This window comes from Drosophila hydei, unplaced genomic scaffold, assembly GCF_003285905.1.
Source record: "Drosophila hydei strain 15085-1641.00,03,60 unplaced genomic scaffold, DhydRS2 tig00008121-arrow-pilon, whole genome shotgun sequence".
In the NCBI taxonomy this organism is placed as follows: Eukaryota; Metazoa; Arthropoda; class Insecta; order Diptera; family Drosophilidae; genus Drosophila; species Drosophila hydei.
The window spans coordinates 1,821,457-1,849,360 of NW_022045832.1; the positions used below are offsets into that span (position 1 = coordinate 1,821,457).

General features: G+C 37.8%; 1 protein-coding gene across 4 annotated transcripts; it reads right to left on the reverse strand.

Moving 5' to 3' along the window:
• Positions 1-26,380, reverse strand: LOC111599574 (5-hydroxytryptamine receptor 2B). 4 transcript variants are annotated; one of them, XM_030224973.1, is made up of 9 exons: positions 26,248-26,380; positions 25,693-25,745; positions 12,671-13,759; positions 9,119-9,343; positions 8,857-9,055; positions 7,499-7,996; positions 2,966-3,313; positions 2,616-2,912; positions 1-1,264 (listed from the first exon to the last, which is right to left on the reverse strand). In XM_030224973.1, exons 3-9 carry the CDS (start codon positions 13,671-13,673, stop codon positions 1,078-1,080), a joined length of 2,757 nt encoding a protein of 918 aa, XP_030080833.1. In that variant the 5' UTR covers positions 13,674-13,759; positions 25,693-25,745; positions 26,248-26,380; the 3' UTR covers positions 1-1,077. The 4 variants fall into 4 exon arrangements, with proteins under 4 accessions (XP_030080833.1, XP_023171015.2, XP_023171014.2 ...); XM_023315247.2 differs by lacking the exon at positions 25,693-25,745; XM_023315246.2 differs by lacking the exon at positions 26,248-26,380 and having other exon boundaries at positions 25,693-25,935.
• Positions 26,381-27,904: the final 1,524 nt, after the last annotated feature.

Below are 27,904 nucleotides of genomic sequence, written 5' to 3' on the forward strand. Positions count from 1 at the left end.
TATATATGTGATTTATGCTCCTAAAATGCTAAGATAGTAAGTACAGTTGACACATGGCTACAATATAATAGCGTGAAATATGACAGGTACAGTTGAACCTAATTAATACGCACAATGTCTCGCTCTTCCTTACGTTGGCTGATGATATGATAGAGTTTACTAAATAGTTTCTTTTCTTATAGGTACAGTGGAACCGCTCATAATAACATTTAGCTTTCGTTTGAGTGGCTCAGCTGGTGTCTATTTTGGATAGTTCAGCTTGAAGTTTGCCAGACGAACTGGCTTATCGATTTCGACTCCTCCTTTTTATTTTGCTCTTGCTGTGTATAGGTACAGTTGCCACATATTTTATTTTTTGGTTGAATGAATCTCCCTGTAGTTTATATTTGATGTTATGCTTAATTTAAAGTTTGAATATTTTTTGTGGCCATCGTTAGCCGTTGCTCTAATCCTCTAATTAGACATTTACACTATATTTTGAATTATTCAACGTAGTTTAGATTTGCTTGCGCAATATATTTATCCGGCTATTGATACTGTCTCTAGTTGCATCCTTTTTATTAACTTTATTTTTGATTAAAGTTGATACACTCAATATTAGTTACCGACTGTATTTATATGGTTTAGTTTGATTTTTAGAGATTCATCTGGTAATTCATAATTGATTTTATGTTTCATTATAATACTTGATTTGATTTTGAATGAAACACCCTGTAGTTCATGGTAATCGTCGTGTTGCTCTGAATGGAATTCAGCTTGTCATCAATTGAGTTGATTTCGAATGAGTCACCCTGTATTTGCAATTTGACTACCTGTTTCGGTTCAATAGTTTCGTCCGGCTTCATAGTCTGCTTTGATTTCTGTTTGAGTTGGAATGAATCACCCTGTAGTTATATCCTGATTTCATTTGGTTGTCAGCTCAAAGTACATTTTGAAGTTTGCACAGTAAGTGTGTCTGGCTATTGAGTGCGTCGCCAATGCGTCCTAGCGTCTATTTATTTAAAGTTTGCCTCGTTTACCTGCTTTTTCGTGCCAACGGAGCCCATAAATTCGTGTTTGACTGACTGAACGCTGTGCTCAGCGTTCGTCATCGCTGATTGTATAACTGCTCCGGAACTCACTCAGCGGCGTCGCATTTGTCGTGGATGGCGTCATTAGTGGTGGCCCCTGGAACGAGATGGCCAGCGGCAGGGCCGATGGTGCGCACAGACTCAAGGCGCTGCGCCCTTCGGTCACGGAGCGATAGCGTAACGGGCGGCCCGAGCTGCAATGAAATGTGAATTGAAAAATATTAAAGTTTTCCTTCTACTTCATTATCTACCAAGTTCATGTAAACACTTGAGTAAAACTTATATTGGTTGGAAAATATGCAAATTTTCCATTTACACAATTCATGGCCAAAGCTTTTGATACCCCGAAAATGTCTGAGCTGGACATATTGCCTTTGTGCAAATGTATGTTACATACGAGGCAACATATACAAATATATATATAAAATATACTAGCTTATCTATCTATTCAGCTCTTTCTGTTTCGCAAGTTGCGAAAACATTGACAAAGATTCAATATTTGGTGAGAACTTGAGGAGTAGTAATAAACTAAATTATATTCGTCTAGGCTATTCAAGTAGAATTAAATATGTCCTACCCTCAATTGAAGACTCGCCTCGAATGGTGTTGTAGGGCATAAGCTAGTCGAGCACTGCTGACTAGTGCGTTCTTTTATGTTTTTATAATGACATACCGTTAAAGTTCGTTAATCAATCGGAACTTTTTCTTGTTAAAATGTTGCCCGCGTCTTGTGAAAGTTAAAACGTCGTTAACAAGTTTTCCTTGTATTTACTTGAATTTTTTTTCTAAAACGTTTGCTAAAGTTGGCAAATCATAGCGCCCGTATGCCAGACATGAAATTCTAGCGCCGTTTATAATAATATTATCAGTAAATAGGAACTCGCTTTGTTGCTTTTGATGTGCACAGATGCAAAGAGGTAAAAAAAGGAAATATAAAATAAAAGTTTCCGTTTAGTTCACAGAATCTGTAAATATATGTATATATAATATAATTCGCTATTCAACAGTAACAAATTGTGAAACAAAATTCTGCAAGCCGGTCGCAAAGTTATTTTTTTCAGGAAATAAATTCTATTGTTGCTACAGTTGGCAACGTGGCAAACTTTCTATTAGAGCTGTTATTTTATTGGCTGCTGGGAAAAACTATAATAACCACCGACGTTTGATGAGAACAAATGAAATTGAATAGACAAAACTAAATAGTGTTTGTGAAAGGAGTTTCCCTACTTTGCTTCTATATATTTTTTCTTTATCTTAATATTAGTGCAATTGCAGTTTATTTATTATATAATTGGCTCCCATTTTTTGTCAGTGCAATACTAATCTCTATTTTGTTTCACACATTCGTAGTTCCTGCAACAAATCGCATTTAATTTCATTCGCAAAAAATCAATCATACGTCACGTTGCACATCAATTGCCTGAACAAGGGAGAATAAATGCAATGTTTTCAGTGGGTAGCTAGCCGCAGACCAATAAATTGCATTGCCAAAACAACAAATGAAAATAAATAAATTATACAATTTTCTATGGCCTTAGCGCTTACCGTTCGCAGTTGCATTTTAGGAGACGAATGAATGCGGCACGAAATGTCCGATTGAAGATGGTATAAATAATCGGGTTGATCGTTGAGGAAACGTAGCCCAACCAGAGGCAGGTGTTGACCACGTGCTCGGGCACCTGGCATTCGGGACAGGCGGCAAATATGATGTTCAGTATAAAGAACGGCGACCAGCACAGGACGAAAGTGAAGAAGACCAGGCCCAGGACCTTGGTTGCCTTTTGCTCCGTTGCCACTGCGTTTGCCGAGAGACTGTTGCGCTTGGCGCGATTGTTCAGAAATCTGGAGGAAGAAACCACTTTGAAAATTGAATTATTTGGACAACCCGCACTTACCTCAAGTTGAGCGTAGGCGTGGCAACACGATTGAAAGGTAGCTTGAAGGGGAGCAGCTTGTGGCGTCGCACACCTGTCGCTCGTGTTTGGCCCATCGTCGTTGTCGTCACCTGCTGCTGATTGTCATTACCGTTGCCAGTGCCACCACCTTGTGCCTGAACGGTGGCTATGTTCATTCTGTTTGGGCCTCCATCGCCAGCGCCTCCACCACTTATGCAGCTGGTTGTCGCAACTGTTGCTCCGCCAGTTACATTGCCTCCGCCACCTCCATTGCCGTTTCCATTCGTTGCGTAACCCAATTGTGGCTGCGAGACGCTGCCGCGCACCGAGGCCCGTCGATTCGGATGACTGTCAAATGGTTTGGGGTAGTAAGTAAAAGCCACTTCGCGTATTTAAATAGTATTTGCCTGCTGCCTTGCAGCAACGAGTATTTGATATTAGATGGGCGCTGGGCGCAACAGTTTATAAAATTGTATTTTAATAAAATTTTGCCAGGCATTTCCCAAGCTTTTTTGATGTGAGATTCTTGTGCCTGGCTTGAACAGGAGCTCATTTACTTGTGGCAGTTTAACGAAATGAATTACCTCAGCCTTCAATTTAGCATATAAGAGATAAACAGGACTCCTAATAATTTCTTGTGTTGCTTATCGAAATCTAAAGTCTTTCAAATTTATGCTTTTACTGATTAAATTATTGAATTGGCTTTAAGTTTTTACGAAGATATTGAAGATGTCGGCAGAATAACAAGAATATAATTAAAATTATATATGCATAAGGTAGAGTACTTTGAAAAATTGACTCAATGGAGATGATTCATGGATGAAACATGGTCTTAACGGCCAAATCATTCAAGTCTCTTTATCTTCAATGTTGACGCCTTTATCTTCAAGTGGACTGCAAGAGAGCATTGCGACCATCCTAAATAAATACAACAATCGAGTATGGGCAGAAGAGAAAAACACTTGTGAGCTATGCTCCAATTACATACGGAGGTTAGGACGATTATTTGTAAAAGGAATGTTTTCAGTTGATAAGAAATGTAAATCTGTGTCGTTCCTTGGAGTAACGATTAGTTGTGCAAAAAGCGCTGTTACCACAGAGTTGGAGATATGCTTAAATAACTTAAGCTTGGTATCAATTTTAATAGAATATACGTAAATATGACAAAGCTTAATAACATTTTGAAACAGTCTTGATCTGTGTGTGCTATAGGAGAGCACCTCACATATGTGTCAAAAAAATATCTCAAGTTGAAGTATATTCCAATATTCTCTCTTCTTTTTCTGCATATATACATATACATATATATGCTTGAAGCAGGACTCAGCTCAACCTAGCCTGAATTGCCACTTTCAATAATAGATCACGTTGATCGACGATTAGGCAATTCGTAGGCAGCTCTGCAGAGCTTTGTTTGAAATGACTTTATCCCTGACTTACAAATTTATTCAAAGTAAGCTTAAAATGCCTTTTAGAGCACACAAGTAAAGGTTGAATAATATTCATGTTACACATTTCACTCATTCACACTCTATAAATTTCAAGAGAGGAAACTTCTTGTATGTAGATGAGTTTAATGGGTTTGCAGCTAAGTGCCCTAGGCACCATACTGAGTAGAAGTTGTGAAATATTAAGAGTTGACCATGGATATTATTGTCAGTTGAAATTAAATTCATTGCCAACTTGTTGTGTTGCTTGTGTAGCCTCGTGTTCCCCTGCCAGTTGGCATTTGGCAGTTGGCAGTTGGCAAATATTCGGAAGCTCTTTGCGACTGTTGCAGTACGGCAAATAAAATAAAAAGTTTTTCAATTTTTGGCTTTCGACAAGCAGCATGTCTGAATGGTCGCCCAAGCGGCGTCAAATGCTCAACTAATAATTTGCAAGTAAATGGGAAATAGTAAAGTTTCTTTCTTATTTTTCTTCCTACCTGGGCAGGCAGAGAGGCAACTTTTCGGGCCTGTCTCATTAGAAATTCATATATATTTATTCGTCAACTTGTACGGCGCAAATCCGCAGCAAAGCGCATATACGTGACATTTTGCTGAGCTAGCATTATTCCCAATACTCTCTTCTCAGGGCATTCAAGCTTTGCCAGCAAATATGTAACGCCTCCAAGCTGACCTTGTAATAACAAACGACATGAAGAAGCAGTATCTGCTTCCTGTTTCTATAACTAAGTGAATAACGAATCACTTTTTAGCTATTAAAATTTGTTGTCTAAAATCATATTTATTAACTTATCAGTCGAAGATAAAGCTTTACTCTCTTCTTAGTCACACGTTTGTAAGGGAATTAGTTTTTGGGCAGGGCATTGACAGTCGTATATTCCCCTATTGTGTGCTTTTGTTGGGCGTGCTTAAGTCATGGCGTGACTTTGACTTGCTGCAGCTTTTCCTGCTGGTTATGCTAAAATTTTGCGAATTTTGCGCCTTTGCATTAATGCAAGAAAAAGTGCAAACAGCAACAACAATAGCACGAATGCTGCAGCAAATAGCAATGACATTTGCAATTTCGGTGGCAGTCTGGATGCCGAGAGAAGGCAGGAACCTTTCCTAGCTAACCGTCGGCAACATAGTCGCCAGTCGACGTCTGAGAACTTACACCAACAGCGTCATCTCGTGCTGTGGCTGTGGTTGTGGTTGTCCTCTTTGCGGTTTCCCTTGCCATTTTATGCGCTATTTATTGTTGCCGCAGCAGCAGCAGCGACATCTCCTTCTCTTCTTCTTCGCACAACAATGTGGCAAGTAGCCCACAGACCGACAAGCAGATTCGTGTTTTTGTGTTTTTGTGTTTTTGGTGCTGCAGCACATGACGCATGAGTGATTTATGTTTATGGCGCGTTGCAAGTGCTTGCAAGCAAATTATGTATTCGCCATGTTGTGTGACACTTGAATGTGCATTTAATTGCAAAAAGATGCGTAATTGATTGTTTCGCTCTGCTCCAGGCGTTACGCCGAATTAACGGATCAACATAGAACTTTATAAACAAATTAAGCAAAATATTTGTTTGCAATACCAAAAGTATTTATGTGGCTCGCTCTGAGCTTGAGATAAATATTAATAAACAAATATATTTGGCAAAAATATATATAAAACAATAAAATCTAAAATAATATTTATATTTTAAGACTATGCTCACATATATTTTATTGTGGAATGAAATTTCTCCGTAAATTAACCAAAGTTCCAAAAATTAAATAAAGGAAATAAAATCAGAATCAGCTATATTTAGCAGTTATAGAGAAGAGGCTTTTAAAATTAGGTGTTGTTCCGAAGAAGTCGATTAGATGTTACTTTGCCTAATAATCGAGGCCCCTTTAAAGCATTCTAAATCCATGTTTACTTTATTTGAAGCAAAGGCAAACAAATGAAAATCCTTTTCAGAAGCGCTTGCCCAAAACTTGTTGCCGATAAAAAACACAAAATAAAAAATTCATGAATGCCTAAGCCTAGACACGTCGAGACCTAAATGCTCTATACGTAGACATTCCACACTTTTGGTCTAAATTGCCTTCAAGAAACTTATTGCAACTGATCTACTGTATGTCACAATGATATAGTTATCCGATGCAGAATTTTAGACCGGCTTTAAGTACTCTTTGTGGCTTACACTTATCAAGAATGCTTATACCTTAGCTGTTACTTAGTTCATGACAAAGTTGAAATTCCCTTTCTCTAGCGCATTGACAATGTATTCACAAGAAAAAGGCAACTATTTGGCTGGGGCCGGCGAAGTGCTGGGGCGGAAGGCAAAGCCAAATAAAACTCAATTTGTTTTTGTTATTTGTCTCAGCCTCGCATTCAGCTTGAACCAGAGGCAAAGTGAAGCCAAAACGCTTTGCACTTACAATGTAAATTATGCAAATTTCTTAGAAAGTAGTCTGAAAAGTTATTTGCTGGCAGTGTGGAGCCGTGTAAACAAATGTAATAAATTTAAAAGCTTGTATGCTCAGCTGATAATAAATGTCTGCCAGTCGCAACTCAGCTCGACTCCTCAGCTCCATGATTTTGACACAATTTGCCAAAAGGTGAGACTTACTAGAAAAGGTACAAATGTCAAGAGTCATCCTGCGGGTTATGTTTAGTCATTGACGATTGCCATCTCTGCTAATGAGCATTCAGGTAGATTGTGACACCAATTTCATGGACTGCCTGGCAAGGGGATCTAGATACATTTGAAGACTTTAAATTAGCTATCCATAAAGCTATTCATCTTAAGTTAGTAATACTTTAAGTCCTTTTTTCTAACGTGCAAATCTTTATTTGCTCGTTTTCAGATGTCAATCAAAAAGCCAATCTAAAACCTGTTCCGGTCAGTTCTACAGCTCTCGGTTAGCTTCTGTTTAGTCTCAGCTCGAACTGACGAATTTCAAGTATCCAGAGCTGGACCAGACACTCAATTTGCTTTTCATATCTGACAATTTAATTAAACCTGATGCAATTTGTGGTCGTTTGAGCCATTTGAATGCAGATTGAAGGGCAAGTGGTTGGCAAACAGTGCAGCTAATGAAAATTTTGAGTGGGCCAGCTTACCTGTCCATGAGATAGGGATTGCCAGCGCGCTTCCGCCAGAAGCTGTTCGCCTGGGAGCTGCCATGCGCCGAGAAAGATGTGGACGAGATGTTTGTGGTTTGTGGTGGGGTAGACGATTGCCGTAAGATGCCACTGCCAGCAAGTCGGAAGTTAGTGCGTCCCATATTATTCACATTTCCGCTGTTGCTGCTGCTGCTCCCATCACAGCCGCCTCCATTGACCACATTGCGAAAGCTGACGCTGGCGACGCCTCGATTGCTGGTTGCTCGCTGCTGCATCAATGGCCGATCTGAGCACTCAATATTGCTGCCGGCGCCCCCTGAACTGGTGCACCTTGTCCTTGCTTGTCCCACGCCCACGCCCACATTGTTAATATTGCGATTGCTGTCACCCATTGCCACACTCTTGTTGTTGCTGTAATTATTGCTGCTGAAACTGCTGTGCATCTGCATCTGTTGCTGGCCGTGCTGTGGGCGTATTGTGAAACGGCCTCCCAGCCTATTCAAATAGAGTGGGTTAGGAGCAAAGAGGAATGGAACTGATGAATATTCTATGAGTTGATTGCGCTGCTTTGCTCCTATTGACATAAAGCTAATTTCCTTCCCTTGACGTTGCTCTGATTGGCAGTCGCAGAGTAAATGTATTAGATAATCATAAAAAGTGTCAAGTTCTCGATGAAAGAAACTTTTTTTATAATCGATAGAGTGACCTTCAATAGAAAACTGTTGAAGATCTTGTATTTTCTGTTTGGCATGATATAAAATAAAGCTGAAAAATATTATTTATGAATAGATTGTAGAGGAGCTGAAAGTAAGTCGCTTGCTTTAATGGAGACAGGAATAATTCAGAGTTCACGTCCTTAACGTGACGACTCATTAAGCAAACACGTATTGTTCTGCTTCAGCTCCCGTTTGCGGCTTGTCCTAATTGATTTCGCTGCGAGCGTAAATGAATATTTATTATAAATGTCTTTTCTCTGGAGCTGCATCTCGCTCTGGGTAGCATTGACGAAGGCAAAACCCCGTTCACACCAGAGCAGTGTGAATTAAGTTTTAGATTCAATTACTCACACGCCGCATATGCCCAGCTGGTTGCCCCCACGTGGTAACTAGTGGTGACAGTTGTTTGGAGTGCAGGAGGATCTCGTTGAAAACCATTTTCACTTGCAAATAATTTATTGGTATTGATTGACAGATAAATCCAATTGCAGTTACTGACTATTGGCCATCGACTATTGGTGTCGAGTCAAAGGTGGCACAAATCTGTGCCCCGAAGCCAATCGTGCGGACTAATTGCATTTACTTGTGTGTTCAGTGCTGTCGTGCGAAAGCGAATATCAAAGTTTTCAATCCACTTACCGACGGAACAGTTCGCTCTCCGGATGCTCGGCGGCAAAGCGCGCCTTCTTGCGCAGCAGCGGTATGGTGAGTGCGTATGTCGAGACCATCATCAGCATTGGTATGTAGAACGCCACCAGCGAGCCGAAGACAAAGAAGGCGCGATTGTTAATCACACACACATTTGGGTGGGGCATTATGTTCTTCTCATTGACCAGGCCTGAAATTAATAAGAATCGGCACTCATTAAAGCACATTGAATTCGGCTGGCAATAGGTCTTACCCAGCACCGTTATTGAGCTGGACACAACCATGGCCATGGCCCAGACAATGGCAATCTTGATGCCAGCCAGACGCTTTGTGGAACGATGTCGCGAGCCCAGTGGATTACGTATGCCCATGTACCTGCCCAGACTGATGAAGCACATGTGCAATATGCTCGAGGAGCAGGCGAGCACATCGCAGGTAACGTAGATGTTGCACCAGGTGAAGCCAAGTGGCCAGTAGCCTGGAATGAACGATAAAGGATAAAAAGCATTCCAAATGGGCCAGGTAGATGCGATGGGAGCTGCTCCATCGACTGCTAATGAAAGCACATGCAAATCAGAGTTAATTGAAATAGGAATGAATAAATGAAAGAAGTGAAAGCCAAATGAAAAATGAAAAGAAAGCAAAGACAGCAAGAATATTGAGCGACGTAAAACCATTAAATGAAAAGCAATTGCTTAGTGCTGTTTGTGTTAGACATCTATATCTGTTTCTCTAGGTGCATAGATTGGATTTCTCCTTTGAGCAGTGGAGAATGCTAACTTGTTGGCAGTCGGATTAGTACTGTGTGATTTTGAGGTCTGATACATACACAGATAATTTCAGCTACCGTAATTAGAGTCTCAAAGTCGTCGTACTCAGGGGAAAAAACAGATGCAAACTGAATTCCTGTGCTCACTTTTCCACTTTTCTACTCGTTTAGTCTGGCATTTGTGCAGTTAGTTAGTTTTGGGCTTTGTATTTAGCTAATGCCCAATGCCCGATGGCAAATTCTGCATTAATTAGTACAAATTGCGCCCGAATGTGTTGTTTTTCTTGTCCGTACATGTCATTAGACGCGATGCGTGGGCTTCAGCTTGCTAATTGTAGGACACACACAGACAATGAAACAGACGAGCACAGACACAGACACGGCCACTCAGCGCGCTTAACACACACTCGAACACACCAGAGCGAAGCGACGATGAGAGAGCGGATCCGGACCCACATGTCGCATTTAGTTTTTATATGCTTGTCACTTAAACACACATACGCATACACATAAACACTCACAGCAATATATATATATGTATAAAAAAGCATCAAGTGCTGAAAATGTATTTATTACGTATGCGACATGCTGTCCTAAGCTCAGACTCAAGTGTCTGAAATAAGTAGGTAACGCAGAGCGTAGCACAGCTTTAGTTAATTGTACGAATCTACTCTGAATTAAGTTGGCACATTTTTTAGCTACAGCTTTTGCTTTTATTAAATTACTTTTAAATTTTTAGGTAAATTTAAAGAAATGAAAAGGTTTCGTATACTTAAAGGAAGCGAATGCTTATACAAAAATATTTTGAATATCCTACGTGTATTGGTTCGAACCCTACTTTTACAGGCAAACCAGTTTATAACTTTCATAAAATTGAGCTATTTCATTTAAATGAAAGTTTCGCTTGCAATAAATCATATTTATATGCCAGGCATAAGTATGACATCAAAGACCGTGCATTGTAAAGCTCTACGACAGTCTGGCTGCATCTGTTATGGCTGTAAGCTGATAACCATCAATGAGCTGAATGGCAGCAAATTTTTTATTTATAAACTTTTTTATCAATAGATTTATTAGTTTTTGAGCGAGTCGTTTCCTTTGATCGAAACAGACATAAAAGCGGGCTGTTTTTTGGCTTAACTTAAGTTAAAGTTAACCAAACATTTAACGTTTCGTGATGCAGTTTTCACCATAATTGTTAGCCTGGCAGCATGTTGCGGGTTGAAACAACATTTAAGGCAGCGAGCTGCATTTAGTTTTGCGCTTGCTGTCGTCGTCTGCAAACAACTTGAGCGTGAAAACAAAGACCTTGCCCTCTGTAGCAGCAGCAAGCGAAGCATCAGCTGCGTAGCCGTCTCAAAAGTAAGTGCCACAATGGGAAATTCGCAATTGCAGCAGTTGTAGAAAACTGTTGAATAAAGCAAGCCGTGGCACGGCCACAGTGCCAACCAAAAATCAACAAACACCAAAGCAAATAATGCCACAAATTAAAGCGCCAAACACGCAACGCGCAATTAAGGAAAATATGCCAAGGATTAACTTGGACTCAAGAAGTGAGTGCTAAAAAGCTTAAACTTAAAGTGAATGCCATCAAGAGCAACTAAGATGCTCCTAATGTAACTTACTTGCCTGGCTATCGACAAGGCTGTGTTCAAGATAGTTACTTTATATATCTTCATGTATTTGGAAACAAGCTGTACTATTTGAAAGCTGTATTTTAGTCTATTGAGAGCAAATCGAATTGCTGTCTTAGTAATCAGGGTTAGACACGCTGTAGATTCAGCTGAGTTGTTTATCTATTTTTATACGATCTTAAGAGGTACTTCATTACCAAGAAGACGTATTTGCAAACCAAACCAGACTACAGAAAAAATGATAACTAGAGCTCAATTAGCTGCTTAAATAGACAGTAAGTTTGCTACTTTTATTTTACATCAGTGCTTAAAACATAAATTCACAAAATCATTTAAAGAACACTAAAAAGTAGAGACTGAATTAAATGACAACTGGTAGCTGGAGCAACAAATGTGCTTATAATAAAATGAAATTCGCTAATGTATTTGGTTATTGTGGCTGGTTGGGCGCTACCCACTAAACATATATAGCAGGTTGTGTCTACTTTGTGGTGCGGTGGCAACTGGCAATGAGGTTTTGCCTGTGGGGCTGTGTTGGCATCATGTGCGCCCATTATGCGTTTGATCTGTTCATGCTACGTTGAGCTCGGGCAGATATTCCTTATCTGTGGCACATGTAAATTAGGCAAGCGCAAATTCAAATATTATCGTATTACATAAGCCGTTTGCATATTCACTGGCAATGTGTCAGGTTTTATTGGAATTAGAAAAGAAAAGCTGCCTCTAATAACTATTTTAAAATTTTAATATTTGTATTAAAAGGTCAACAATATTTATTTTACTCCCATTTTTGCCTGACTACTCATCAAATGATTTATCTAAGCTTTTAACAAATTTTTGGAAATTTCGCATAAGTAAAATAATAAAATAAATATTTATATAATATATATCAGCAACAAATAAAACAGAAAATGTGTTCGGGCGAATGAAAGTGAAATTTATTTACAAAAATCCATTTATTCTTAAAGCTACTAAAAGAGATTTAGTTCAATTAGCTCAATATGAAATGTGATTCGTGAATACTTGAAATTCAGGCAGAAATTGCCTGGATTTTTAATATAGACTAATAAAAGTTAGTAACTAAGAATCAGACTGTACTTTTGCAAAGCTTTTCGATGTGCTTAACTTGAAATTTTAGCATGTAACGCTCTTCAGATATTTGAATATTTAAGAATAAGTAAAAAATAAAACTTATTTATTTTATCGAAAGATCGTCAGCTGAATTCTGATCAGCTCTTCTATACAGTCTCTTCCTCTCATACATTCACTTATGCCTATCTCTCCTTAAGCTTTTTTGAGCCTGACTAGATGAAGGTCAGCTTTGCTTTGAGCTCGTCAAAACAGTTTCCAAAACTATAGTCCGATTCTTGGTTATTAATAGCCGATATCGTTTAGCACTTACCCAAAAATGCTGGAATCGCGCCCATGGGCATGACAAACAAGCTGACGAGCAGATCGGCTATGGCCAGCGAGAAGAGGAAATAGTTGGTGACATTTTGCAACTTGCGATCGAGGGCGACGGCCAGGCAGACGAGTATATTGCCCAAGCCGCCGGCAAATATGAAAAAGACGACGAAAAAAAACAGCCAATCGTAGCCATGTGGCGAGTAGTCAAGGAAACTCCTCGATATGACAATGTCGGCTGCCGTTGTTGTTGCTGTTGTTGTGCCCAGTGTTGTGTCGGACAGCGTGTAATTAGAGAGTATCATGTCCAAGCTAGTCGTTGAATTGCTGGCACTTTCGTTGCCAGTGCCAACACTGACATTGTCCACCATTTCGCTGAAGTTCAGCCAAGACCACAGGCTGTCGCCCAGTTCAATGTTATAGTTCAGCCAGCTCGTGGCTGTCTGTGGGGCTGTGGGGCTCACAGTATCCGGCTCTAGCTGAAGTTGGCACAACAGGTCCTCCTCCATGGACTCACATAGAAGCAGCTGCCGATTGCAGTTGCTACTAAAACTAAACGTATCACTCACATTATCACTAACGGCCCCATTGATTTCCAGTTCGAATTGCGCATACGCCTCGTGTTGCGGCTTCAAAAGTTGCGTCTCTAGTATGCAAGGCTTTAATACGGATGCCTCTGCCTCGGACTCTTCGAATACAGTACTGCAGGCATAAAAGGCGTTATCATCGTTTCTATCGAAGCCCTGCAATGTGCAATGGAATGTTGTGTTGCTGCTGGTGCTGTTGTTGTAGGAATTGTTGCTGCCGCTCTGTGTCGCCTCGCAGCTAATGAACGGCTGCCAGCGCTCGGGCTGTGCCGTTTGTGCCACACGACAATTGAACTCGTGCGGCTTAGTTGTGAATGTTGTCGTAGTACTTGTTTCGCCTGTTGGCGCTTCAGGTGTCGGTGTCGCTGCTGCTTCTTTTGTTGGTCTATGACCAGCCTCACCTTGCATCTCCATTTCATTCTAAAGCTGTGTGGCGTGCTTAACAACAGCAACTCGTTAAGCTTGTGCCTTTGTTGCTGCTCTCTCAATTGTTACTTCTGCTGTAAAAATATGTATAAAGGAGACTAGTTTAAGTATACTAAATTAATTTGAATCTGTGATCTAAATCTAAATTTATGAACTATATTCACTTATTTAGCTGAATTTGGATAGTTTTACCCTTCACGTTCCTCTGCTGAATCCTTTTTAATTAATTGCAAATAAACGCTTTACAAATTGCCTCTGACATGCTTTATTGCAGAAACCACAGAACATTCACAGTATTGCTTAATTAGCCATCGAGAATGCAAATGTAAATGCCACGGAAATGTATATTTGCATAGATGCACACTGACACAAGGGCATTCTAGTTATCAGCCTAGTTGTGGTAGCCAATTACTTTTAACTATGATACGAAAATAATGTAAAATAGCGAAATTCATTTGAATTTGAATTTGTAATTCTATGCAACTGTTGTAAGAGCGTGCAACTGCCACATGAGATGCTTTTTAGAGAGCTCGTCCGCAAGGGTATTTGATGCTGGGCTTTAGTTGACTGGCCATTTCTCGTTTTAAATATGTTTTCATTTTTGTTCGCTGCTGTCAATAGTCGCTGCCATGGTGGCCTGACATCGGCGCTCAATGGACTGCCGCGTCATCGTTGTAGATTTCCATCGGCAGTGCGATGTGAATGGCAGCGGCACAAAAGCGCAGCTGCCACTGAATGAGTATGGCTTTTGTGTATCATTAACTGCAACTGTCAGCTTTAGCCATTCGTTAGTCCCCAGTTGCAAGTCGCTAGTCGCTAGTCGCTAGTCGCTAGTTGCCAGGGGCTGCCACGCGCCTAAAACGCTTTTTGTTTGCATTGACGGCTTGGAAATATCAGGCCTGTTTGACCCTTTGGTCGATAATGAGCTCACACCTCCCCTAACATGTCCTTGAGAGCACAATTTGTGACTAGCAGCACAAAGGCTTAATTAAAAATGCACCACGTTCAAGATTTATGTAAATTTGGCAACCGCTGCCGCTGCCACTGCTGCTTCCCACTGACGCAGCGGTGAGGCCTTCCTCCATTTATTTAGTTAACTTAAATTATGTTTAAAGTTTGTCGCAGCACTTTCAACTTTCACATGTGTGTAAACTACAGGCGAAATATTGTTGCACAATTTTTTGAACAGAAATTTATTTTCTGAAACTATTCCGGCGTGCGTCATGTGGGTGGCATCACCCGCAGGACTGCAGCCAAAAAGCGCATTTTGTATGCAAGTGATTTGCCCAATCAACCGCAACAAAGGCAGTTTTAGAGTGGTTCGGGTACGGGGTTCGGTCACAACCACAACAACGTCAACAAGCATGCACTCATACACACGCACACACTCACACACACACATGCAACCCAACCGCTATTTGAAATTTGGCGCTTGGTGAAATGAAATATTTTTGCGTTGCCAAAATGAAAATAAATGGGTTGCATTTGGTTCCCTTTGCCATATATACAAACTGCGAAAGGGCGTATCCTGAAAATGGTATCCAGAATAGCCAAGTTTCCTCAACATAATTCCCACAAATACACACAAATCTCTTTCGGTCTGTTCGAATCGCTCAATGAAACTATCGCAAAAGCTTTTCCTAAAGAGCCACTACAAAATATGAAGGGTAAAACCCTTAAGCAGGATTTGTGTTCAAATTGAAGCTGCTCCTCACATATTCAAACTTAAATATTCCATTTACCTTTGCAAATTGTTTAAAAACTATACTTTGTGAATTCATATTAAATACTAAAATTTTATATGTGCTAAATTGATTTAATTTAATAATTATTCAAAAAATAAAAAGTCTACCGTCTAATATTTAATGAATATAAAATTGGCAAAATGCTAGCGACTGAAGTTTGCTTCGTGAACAAAATTAAATGAAATACATTATTCATATCAATATATTCATATACTCATTAATTAATTTATGTTGTTTTTTTATGATTTAATATCTTTACAATATAATTATATAAATAGTGTTAATCGAAACGCGGATTAAAAATATAAAAGCGAAAAGTGCCTGAATAGCATTTTATATTGAAGCACATCGAATAAAAATAATTTTAATTTATTTCCTGTTTTTTTTTTCCACAATAATAAATGGATTTTAGCCAGCAAAATTCTTGTAAATTTCAATCAAAAGTGGAATTTGAGCCATATTTAAATGTTTTTGTAGTTCAATTATGTTGGAGCATTACAAGTTTGGTGTGTTAGTCGCTTAAATTTGCAGCAATATTTTTAAGCCACAGCGCTGCTATAATTAACAATTTGGTTAGGTGCCGTGTGGTTTGGAAGGCAATGAAATTTTGATTGGATATGTAGCAAGCAGGAAAGCAAGCGCGGCCAGGTGTTATCGCTGGCCACCTGGTGTCAGCTCGATGACAGGGCGCGTTAAGTGGACAAGTAACACTCGACTTCAGTCACTGCCTATGGCAGCTGCTCCAAACATAAGTAGATGTCGGGGTCGTCATACGAGCATATAATGCACTCGCCCTGACAGTACTTTAATGGCTTAATTTGAAAGACCTCTCCTTCCGCGACCCTCGTCATGCCCTCTCCGGCGACAGCTGGTCCAAAGCTTTAATGATGTCATTGCAACTTAAAGTCCGTCGCATCATCCACTTGTCACAGTTTCTATACACGTGGCTTTTCCTGTGTGTGTGCGTGGGTGTTGTGTGCACTGGCATGCTGGCCGCTTAATGAGTCGGCAAGGTAAGCAGCAGTGACTTTATTACCGCCACCTGGCAGCTGCCTGCGCACCTTTTGTTTGATTGTTTCCAAATGGCTTATATTCTGCAGGACACACAGAGCGATGGAAACATCATTATTTTTGGAGCTCCCGGCTGTGTTGAATATGAAATAGTAAAGTATAACTGCGGCTCTGTGCTGATATAATTAAGCACTTTTCTGCCTCTCTGTTTAAGAGATATTATATAGCTTCGATTCAATTACCCAGCCACGAGCATATTCCACTGTATTTTCTACTTGAGTGCATAACTCGAACTAGGAAACTCCGTAAGCATTTTATTTATGCCTCACAGAGCTTCTTCACTCATTATCTCAATGATTCTGGCTTGAGACGGTGTCTACTTACATACTCTCATTAGAAACGTTACCCAGCCAAGGTCGCAAACTAAGTTTTCATAAACTTTTTTGGTACTTTCCTACGCTGCCCTTGAAAATATCCTGTTTACTCTCTTAAAGATTCCCATTAATTAAGACAAGAAAGTTCGGAACTGAAGTTACTTAAATTACATTAGAAGTTATCTACACTTCACTGGGTTGCTGAATTCTGAAGGCATTTTGCACTGAATTATCGTTATGCATATCGCACTTCTGATTTCATCTGAAATCTGATGATTCCCCTAAATTTGAGTTGGCCAATCAAATTTATCGAACGATTGGTAAAAAAGCTAAATATGTAAATTGAAAATAGCTTGTTCAAGCGTGTGCAGTGCTTAAACAAATAAGAGTTTTCCAATTGGAAGTGCCTGACTGACAAATACTCTGAGCTCTAAAAAATTCTTTGAAAATGTATAACATTTTCCTATACAATCTGTAGTGATTTGTTGCGCTAGTGAAGACTTAAATTATAACTTTAAAAGGTTATATATTCATATTAATTAATTATAATAAATATTACGAATGTAACTTGAAAGACTAAAAAGTAGAAATATAAATTTTTATATCGATTTCAAAAGTTGACTAGAATTTTATAGCATTTGCGCACGCAATGGATGGACCTCTTTAAGTCAGTGAGTCGCTCATAAAAGGGCTTTAATTAGCAATTAGCACTATCAATCTAAAAGCAGTAAAAGGTATTAATATTATTAACTTTTTTCATTTGGTCATAAAGTCATATTGGAATGTCTTGTTTCTCTCTCAATTCAGAACGCTCCCTGTAGTCAGTCAACTGAACATTTTTTAACCAAGCGAAATACACGTTCTCATACGCTTTAAATTTAAAGCATCTGAAACTTCAATAGAGGCGAATAATCCTACATGAATAGATACTCAGCCACGAGCAAACAGCAATACGTATAATGCACAAAACCAATATACTCGTTTGAGTATCATCGCCTTAGCTGCAAAGCTCACTTTATGGCCAAACGGCAGGCATAGCAAACGAGCGGAATGAAAACACCGGCCAGCGACAGCAACAATGCAACAATGGGAAACTACAAAAGAAAAAAAATTTGGAAAACTGGTAAAATAATATTTGTTGGAACCCAATATTTGTTGATAGTTTAGCTTTTATTTATATACCCCGTTTTCGGTGAGACATGGCGACGGAGTGTGCTGTTTTTTAGATGAAGTTTGCTTATATATATATATATATATATATATATTTTAATTGAGGTTGAAGCTAATGAATTAGATATATCTATATGATAGTGCAGACCCTGTATGTGATGTGTTATAGTTTAATGTGTTATAGTTTATTTAATGTATTTCATATGAGAACAGCCATGAATAGCTATGCCTGTAATAACGGTTAATACTGATTTGACTTATTTCAATTGAACTTATATACTAATATAGAATATGTACTAGTCGACTACTCTCAACAACTATACTCTACTTGTTTTTGTTAGTTTCCGCTACGAAGCAAAACTATTTTTAGTTACTGCGGCAGCTGATCAAGTGGAATACGAGACACACTTTACACACTCGTTCCAATACGGCACATGCTATGCATGAGCTAGCCATGACTAAGGAGATCAATTGTTGCGCTTTTAATTCGTTTTATTTGCATTGATATCACAAACTGCTGTTGCCCAACTGTGTTGACATTGCGATTGTTTGTTGTTGTTACTGTTACTGTTGTTGTTGTCGTCAGCCATGTGTGCCTTAATTTGCGGTTAATTATGCAATTAAATATTAACGGTGCGCTGCATCGTGGCGCTTGACTTAAATTTCAGTGGCTTAACCAACAGCACGTTGTCAACATTTTATGGCCATGTTTAACTAGTTGCTGCGCGAGCTTACAACATGTTGCCATGTTGCTGTGTGCGGCGTCCTCGCCAGGGAGTATCGCCCCTAAGCTACAGCTTCTGCTTCAATTATACAAATAAATCGCTGCTCATTTGGCCGCCGTAACATGAAGCCTAAACTCATCAGCATTAACACTTTACTTGGCCCAAGAAATTATTGCGAATTATTAATAAAGAACGTGTCGGCGTAGACTACAATAACAACTGACATACGACTTAAATGGAGCTGGTCCAGGCGCTGTGATTTGTCTAAAGTGTCATCGTTTCGCCAGGCCTCATCAATTATGCAATGTCCGACAGTCCAACTGGCGAGAAATTTCTGAGAAAACTTCATTAAGCAGCGCCCACGAGGCAAGCGGAAGCTTGCCGCAATTCCGAATAGGTAAACTAGAGAAGGAGAAAAGGGGGTAGGGCGCAGCTGAGCCTACGACGGCGGACTAGAAAACACTTTGCGCTCTTGCTTGGCCTGTTCTCCGGCTATTTCGGCATGCAGTTAATGAAGAGAAATGACCAAAAGTGTTTTATAAATGTTTGCCTTTGTAGATGTTTCATTTATGTTGTATGCCAACTGTGTTATGTATCATGCAACATACAGCTCAGTTCATTGTTTATATTTACCTGGCATTTACTAGGTTAATAAAGATAAACTTTCAAAGTTTAAGAAGGTCAAAACTCATTCAAAAAAAACAACAATCAGTAATCTTTAGGAAAACTCAATTTTCATATAAGGAAATGTTTTCTAAAGGGTATCTCAGCTGCGGCGTCAACTGGGAACGTCACTTTTTTGTATGTTGTTCACAGCTATTGCTTAAGCACATTACTTCCTGCTGTTGTTGTTATTGTTGTTGCTTTTGCGGCTGTTTGCGGAAGTGAGCATCGATAAATTTTCGTTTTTTACTCTTGGTAATTTCTTTCGTTGTTCTTTTTGCTGTTGCTGCCTGTGGACGTGCTGCTATCGTGTTGCTGCCTAGCACAAATTTTCATATTAACTCGACTGCTTTAGGAGCGCTGCTCTGAAGCCATCTAAAATATAATATAATAATAGTTAGTGTAGTATACATAAGATGTGAGGATACCTATTTCATTCTTTCTTTGTATATTGAGATATGCATGCAGCTCTAAGGGAAGGTCGTAAGTTAACAGGGACACGTTATCTTAAGTTTCAAGTTCAACCTGATTGATGTCTCTTTAGTTTGCTACTTCAATAAATATTTCAGCCAGCAGACTGAAAAAGCAAAATATAAATGAACAAACGGACACATGATTTTTAAAATGCATTGACAAAGCGTAAACTTTGCTAACAGAATGTTAATATTTTTTATATATTTATACATATTTGAAATCCTTAAAAGTACAAACATATTCAAATATTTTTTTCCTCATCTTAGTTTGGCAGACATTTTTTCATCTTTAGTCCTTGCAAGTTAGAGTTCCTAAGAGAGCAGTCGTCGACAGACTTGTTAATAACTAAACAAATGAGCATAGGTCATCATCATCATCATCATCAGATGCCCTTTGTTATATAATATAAGTATGCTTTTATTAAGTTATATCACAACACTGCACCAGTTACATAGGTTATACAAATATAATAGCTAAACTTTTTGTCAACAGTGCAATATATTTGTTTTACGAAATATTCCAAATGAATTAAAGTGCAACGTGCAATGAACTGAAAACTTTTAGCATGCAAATATGTTATCGCTGTGATACCCTGTGCCATAAATTGTGCATCGCATATATCATAATATACAATTGAATGGGCAGAGAAAGAATTTTAGTTTCCTGCTCCTCATTATTGTATGCAAATCACAATACAAATTCAGTTCCTGCTAATCAATTGTAGGGGGCCATTGTCCCCACAATACTTTTTAATTTAATTTAATAACAATCAGATGGGAACTTATATATGAGTTGAACTTTACTTCATAAGTCTCAGCATATGAAATGTTAAATTAAAGTTGGATTTATTTTCCTTCTTTAGTTGCACGTAGAGTTAGATTTTATCATTGGCGATTTGACTACAGCCGAATGCACACAACCTCGACTGGTTGCGGGGCCAGGGCGGATCTTGGCCAATTCATATTGAAATGCTAAAGGCTGACAGCTTTGATTTGTCTCGCGTAATTGATGCATTCAATTTTGCATAATTATCAACAAGTTTTCCAATGTTCGCTGTATATATGTATATGTATATGTTATATATATGTATGTGGTTTCATCACCTGCCCTACTTAGATGAGTAGCCTTGTCACAAATTTTCAAATTTGGCTTTGGTAGAAATAAAAATGCAGTCAACATAGAAAATATTGACTGGAAATTAAAGGTTAAAGTGTCAACTTTCATTTCATTTAATGATTATAGAGACGAGAAAGCCTAACGAAAGCTAAATTGAACTTCTATATAAAGACATAACTAGAATATATTAGCTTTTTGCACTGCCCGTTTGTCTATTTATCTTCTATATTCCATATCTATCTATTAAGTTCAACTTTGGTATATATAATTGTTTTATCTATGTCAGACGAATTCAAGTTCTTAACGAGTATAAAAAACTTATGTGACTAGAACTTAATTGCCTTATATCTTTAATAAAGTCAACTATTTCGAATTCAGAGCGTCAGCTATGTCACGAGAAGTAAATTCATTGTTTGATAACAAACGGTTATAACAAGCGACATTGCGTATACGCCGGGTATGACCGAAAAAACTTGTATAAATCGGCACGTGTATATGTTCCGTTTTTTCACTTGCGTTATATTTTTCTTTTTGCCCTTGTTCATTTTGTGTGCTGGCAATCAGCCAAGGCTAACAAGAACAACACCAAGGGCCAAGCAAAACAGTATGCACACAAATATTTAGCCTAGATGGGAGCCTTTCGTCGCCAGCAAAGAAACTATCAAGTAAAAGCAGGAATGTAATAAATAAAAATATAAGTCTTTTGATAAATGATTGTATTGTAATATCTAAGTTCATTCATAAATTATACTTGAAACAAATCAAAATGAAATAAATTAAAATAGTAAATGGGGCAATTAGCTTGTCATAAGCTATTTAATTAACGAAGTTTTACGTTCCAATTACTCAAGCGACAAACTATTATATATAACAATATATCGCATATCGTTAGTATATTTTATCTAATAAATAATAATAATAAAGTATAAGTCATACATTATTACAAATGTATTTACTTCATAATTTATTAATTTATATATTTTAAAAAAATATTCTTTATAATATTGGTTTTGTGCCGCTAAAAAGCATCTCGAACATCTCGAGCATCTCTACATCTCTTTTTACATAAATGATTTATTCACTAGTATGAAGAGTTGAAAAAAACGGAAAAACTAAATTTTATATTTCATAAACTAACTTGAACCAAGCTGACCTTCTCTATAGGTTGACCAATATGGTTGGCCATTGACTCGAGGCAGTCGACGGTTTGATTTAGCTCCAGCGTTCACATGCTTACTAAAGACATCTGATAAAGCAGTAATTGTATTTGTTATCGTTACTTATGGAACTTTATAAAAGTATCTGAATAACAATAAATGGTATTATTATGCTTATGATCTGCATGTGCTTAGAAATTTCAAAGCCTTATATGGCTGCAGCTGGCACGTGGCCCCGCTGCAACCCGCTGTTTATTTAAATATTGCATTACCTATGAGCTCAGTGCCGGCATCTTAATTGTGCTGTCAATCATTTTGCATATTTGCACAGGCAAAAAATGAAAACAAATGTTTGGTGGCCGTTGCGACGGCCACTCTACGCATAGTAACACCAACAACAACAACAACAAGATTAGCTTCAGTAATTGAGCAAAAATATATAAATTTAAATAAACATGAATATACGAGCAGCTCTACGTGAGATATAGAATCGACTGGCCGCGCAGTGGACAGGCGAAGATGTTTCTCTGTGCGTCAAGTGGCCCGATAAACACGGCCAACTGAGAATGAGAAAACATCATGGAAAACATATTTACGAAATCCTCATTGTAAGTCACGACAGCCAACTTCAATGCTGACTGAGGGGGCGTGTTTTCTGTGTGTGTGCTTGTCGTGCTCAATTAGCTGAGTACTATTGAAAATAATAATAAATATTTATGGATTGTCCATATCGATAGCTCCAGTCATCGAAATCTTCAGATGTTTGAGCTAAGTAAAAATCTTACCAATAATTGCGAAGGAATTATTTATGCAGAACTTAAAGCCAATTAAACGAAATTACTATAGTTTGTCAGAGGAATTTTTGCGTTTAGAAAATATTTTAAATTTAATATATCTTTGATGTACATAGAAAATTAAATTTAGTTTCGATAAGAATTAGTTTAGTTTTGTATATAATCGCAACAGTTTGACTTCTCGTTCGGCTGTCAATTGCTCAGTCGATTTATTGCCACAATCGATGAGAAGGCACAACAGATTGTTGCCGTCTATAAACTTTAGCATTTTTTTGTTTGCTTTGCTTTCGTGTGTTTGTTTTTCATTTTAGTTTTTCTACTGTTTACGCATTTTTTGATTTCGATTGGCTCAACTTCAATTTAGATAGTGAGCAGCATCAAGTCGAGGCAATGCTCCTAAATTCTATTACTGACCAGCTTACATTAGGGCGATAACGATTATGGTGCCCGCTGGCAGACGTCTTCTGGAATTAAATCTAATGCAATCAGGCCCAAGGCGCACTTACAATTGATGTTGAATATATATGGCTACATTGGTATAAGTGTGTATAGTTTGTACATAAATCTACATATGTAGCCTATAAATAAAAATAATTGAATGGGAGCCATGATAAATGCTTTCGCTTATTTACATTTTGCCTATTGCACGCAACACTTGGCACAACGATGATTGGATGGTCAAAATATGCCAACAATTTTATTGTCTTAGGTACGAATAAAATATTAAGTGCGTTCACTTTAATTAACTCTACACGAATGCTCAATATGTTTTCTAAGAGCCTCTCGACAGAACAAAATAAAAAATTAAGTATACGTTCTTACTCTTTCATAATATATAACACTTTTGCCTACGTCATGTTTTAAGTAATTTTTCAGCAATTTTATATAAAAACATTTCTAATTTTAGTACACAAATTATGTTCTCTTGAGCTTTTTAATTGTGATTGAGAAATTGAAATTTAAATTTTATTTCTGCCTGAAATCGTGCATATAAACTAGATACTATATGAAGAGTTTTCCTAAACAAACAATTAGATAAATATTCATATTTATTTATGAAATCCTAAACAAATATTTAGATAAATATTCATATTTATTTATGAAATAAAAGTTCATTGTAAATGGTCTTTACCATTGTCTAAACCAACAACCTTTAACTGTTCTATACTTAGATCAATCAAAGTAAATTGTCAAGCTACTTGGAATCCTATTCGAGAAATAAAGCAAATAATAATTGAAAAACCAAAAATTCCAGATAAGTTTTGAGCAAATGTTGTGCGTGCTTCAATCCTGACCGCAGATGACATATCGATTTTCATCTGATGCTGTTAACACTTGTGGCACAAACTGTTGTAATTTCTCTGCGTGTTGCTGACAGCACTGAAATAGCTTAGCTGTTCTTCTGGAAAACTTGAGGTAATCAACAGGATTTTATGTTGATTTGCCACTAAACTTTTACTTTTACTGGATTCACTTATCAGCGAAATTGGTCTATGGCCGAGTCGAGGTAAAGGTAAAAGTAAATGGTTCGCTTCTCCTCTTAATGACAGGTGAAACTGGCCCAGATAGCGGAACATAATTTCCCAGACACCTTTTCGGATGACATTAAAACTTTATGTACATCAAGAAAGCTTAATAGTTTAATTTCCTGACAGGGCTTTTAAGGATATACGACTCAGGGGAAGCCCCAAAAACCTCAAGTCTTATGAAAAGGTGCGAGACCATTTCAAAGGTAGCCCTTGGGGTTTTGGTCTCCGTTTTTTGTTTTTGGTCATAAATCTCCGTCTGACATGTGCTTTCGCTGCCGGAGTGTGAGCTGCGTTTTGGGCGGACATTTGACTTAAACTACCTTTGGGCAAATAACCTTGCCAACAATCAACTTTAACTTTCTCTATTAATTACGAAAATATTTGCCTGCAGTCGTACCACATAAATGTCTCCAACACGCACCTGCTACACAAATACTGTTAGCCAGGTATTCGTGTCTCTTTCTGCTGCACTTCGGACAAAACTTCGCTCATTATTTTATGTGATGTTTGCCTTCCTTAATTGTTCGTGACTCTGCTGATATATGCGTCTGCCACTGGCAAAACAAAGCAAGCTAAATAAAAAAAATTAACATTCATGTAATTACGTAATCAGCGGCAGTCTGGAAGAGCATTGCGAACCGGCGGGACGAGTGAAGGACACAACGAAGTTCATTTTATGCAGGCGTTGCTCTGATTTCCGCTGGCTTCCTTCCGGAACACCTTATTTACATCAGCATGGATTTTTTATATCATTTGCTTTTTATTTGTATACAAACACACACACACACACATACATAAGCATGTATATATATGTATATGAGCGCACACATGCTGCTGTTTTTTAATTAATTTTCATTGGCAAATGATGCCTGTTTTCCATTTCTATTGTTGAGTTATTATTTTGCTGTAGCTTGATTAACAACCTGGGCACGTGTCGCCCATTGAATTTGAGACTAAACACAATCCACTTGTTAATTATTTGTTGCCAAAGCGTTTACATCGACGTTCCCCGTTCACTGTTCAGCGAAATTCAAGAAGTGATCAATGTACGACTTCAATTTGTTAATTTGTGTTTAGTTTCAATTCAATTTGCTCACATTATATATAGACTCTGATCAATGATGTTAGAGGTGACTAATCTGCTAGAAAATGGGAATTTAGAGCACAATATTATAATAGAAAATATTAAGTATACGTCGATTGAAATATATAAAAACTTAAAACTCAATAAAATATAACTTTATCTCACCTGATTTGAAAACAAAATTATCCACGATGTTTCTCATGCACAAACCTCTTCTTCTAGGAGAAGTCGAATCGTATTTAGTCAAACTTTATTAGGACGTCACAGATTATATATATTTTATTGAAGAAAACATATCTTAATGTTTAGTTTTCTTTAAGCTTTGTGCTAATAGATTTATTAGATTTAAATATTGTTACTCAATCCGATTGATAAATCCAGTCAAATATACTAAAGTGTTGCTAATATATATTTGCATTTATTTAACCAAATTGCAGAGTGACTCAACTGCTAAGCCCCTGCAATGAATGCGCTCCATTTGTTTTACATTTATTTTTTTTTTACTTTTGTATTTGTTTTTATTTTTGTTTATGTTTTTCACTTGAAACTCAAACTGAAATCAGCATTCATAAAAACCTCTCACAAGTTTCAGCTATGACTTTCATGCATTTATTTGTATTTTTGTTTTTATCTCATAGCAAAGTATTTAAATTTGGCTAAATTATTCAGGCGTAAGTGTTGCCATAGTACTTTAAGCTTAGAGCACAGTGAATAACTTACAACGTTTAACAATTGTGTTTATTTTTGTTACAGATGTCACTCAAAATAGGTTCACAAAACGAATTCACATTTCGCGCGCAATTATTTTTGAAAAAATTCTCTCAGCCGCTTCGCAAGCGAACGCAACGCGGCAAAATTTTAAAACAAACTGACAGTGCGAATTTTCCAAACTGGTCCATTGAGTCTGAAAAGCCAGTGAAAGGCAACCTCTGCCGCTGCCACTGGCGCTGCAGTAGCCGATGCCGATGCCGACGTCGCCGTCAAAGCGTTAGCATTTACGTCGCTCGGCATTTACTTGCCATTCTCTCATCGCGCTCTCTTTGGGCAAGCGAACACTGGGAAATTTCGTCTCGCTTTGTTTGGGAAATATTCTTGGCGCCCAATGCTACAGATGTTGTCTTGTGTTTCTGAAAACCAATCGTTGGCCGTCTTTAACGCCTTTGAGAGACTGAGGGCGGTTAGTGATGTTTTTTTTTGTTTTTTTTTTTTCTGTTTTTTGCTTCACGGACGCCACGTGCGCGCCACTGTGCTGCCGACATTGAACGTGCTTGTGCCTGTGCCTTGACTTTTGCGTATTTATGAATGAATTATATACAGAATGGGAAATATAATCATTGGTTATTAGAGTCCCAATATACGGGCTGCTCTAAGGAGTTCATTCAAAGGCTCTTACACTGGCATTGCCATTGAAATACAGAAATTTCAAACTGATAAACTTTTTATAATAACAAAATTACGGGCAAATCAATCAAATATATTTTAGAGGAAATACAATTAAATATAATATTTATTTAATGTTTGTAATTAATAGAATAATGTTTTTAGAGTAAATACAAAAAAATTTGAACATAAAAATGGCAATTAATCATGAATTTTTTTCTGATTTTATTCATTAGCCAAATTTAAAAAATCATTAAGTAGAAATTCATTTTATGTTTTTATTAATTATATTTATATATATTTTAATTTTTTTTCACATATTATTATTGTTAAATAAGCTTATTTTTTTAAATGGAATTCTTTTTATGTGAAGCCACTATTAGGGCCTATTGAAATGCTTTTATGGCAATTTGACAAGCCCAGCTGCTTTTTGTATGCCATTTTGATGTAATTTATTGGAACGTGCATTGGTTGTGCTTCATATTGAAAAACTTCAGCGTGTCAACATGAATATATATGTATACCTGTTCCTACCTATGTGCGCTTATGTATATAAATATATGGCACATGCGTGCGTATATATGTTTATGTATATTTTATGAACGTGTTTGGAATTTCATAAGCAGATTTGGTAAATATTCCTTCAGATATATGAACCAACGCATTTCCTGCTTTACAACTGAATTTAATAGCTACTGTATGCTATACAGAGTATTTGTCGACGGGCTCTGAATACATATATATAAGTACATACGTACTACATTCAAAAAATAAAGCTCATCTAGAAAGCAAGTGAAGGATTTGGTTCTAGTGCAATGGGAAAATGGTCCATAACTTGTATTTACACGAGCGCAGTTTTATGGCTCTGTGAATTGAATTGAATGGAGAGATGAATTCACAAAACGTATCGCAGCATGTGCGTATGCTCTACGTGCCTCAACACACTGACTAAGTAACCCACTTGAGGATGAAGGGCATCAGGCATTCGAAGAAGAAG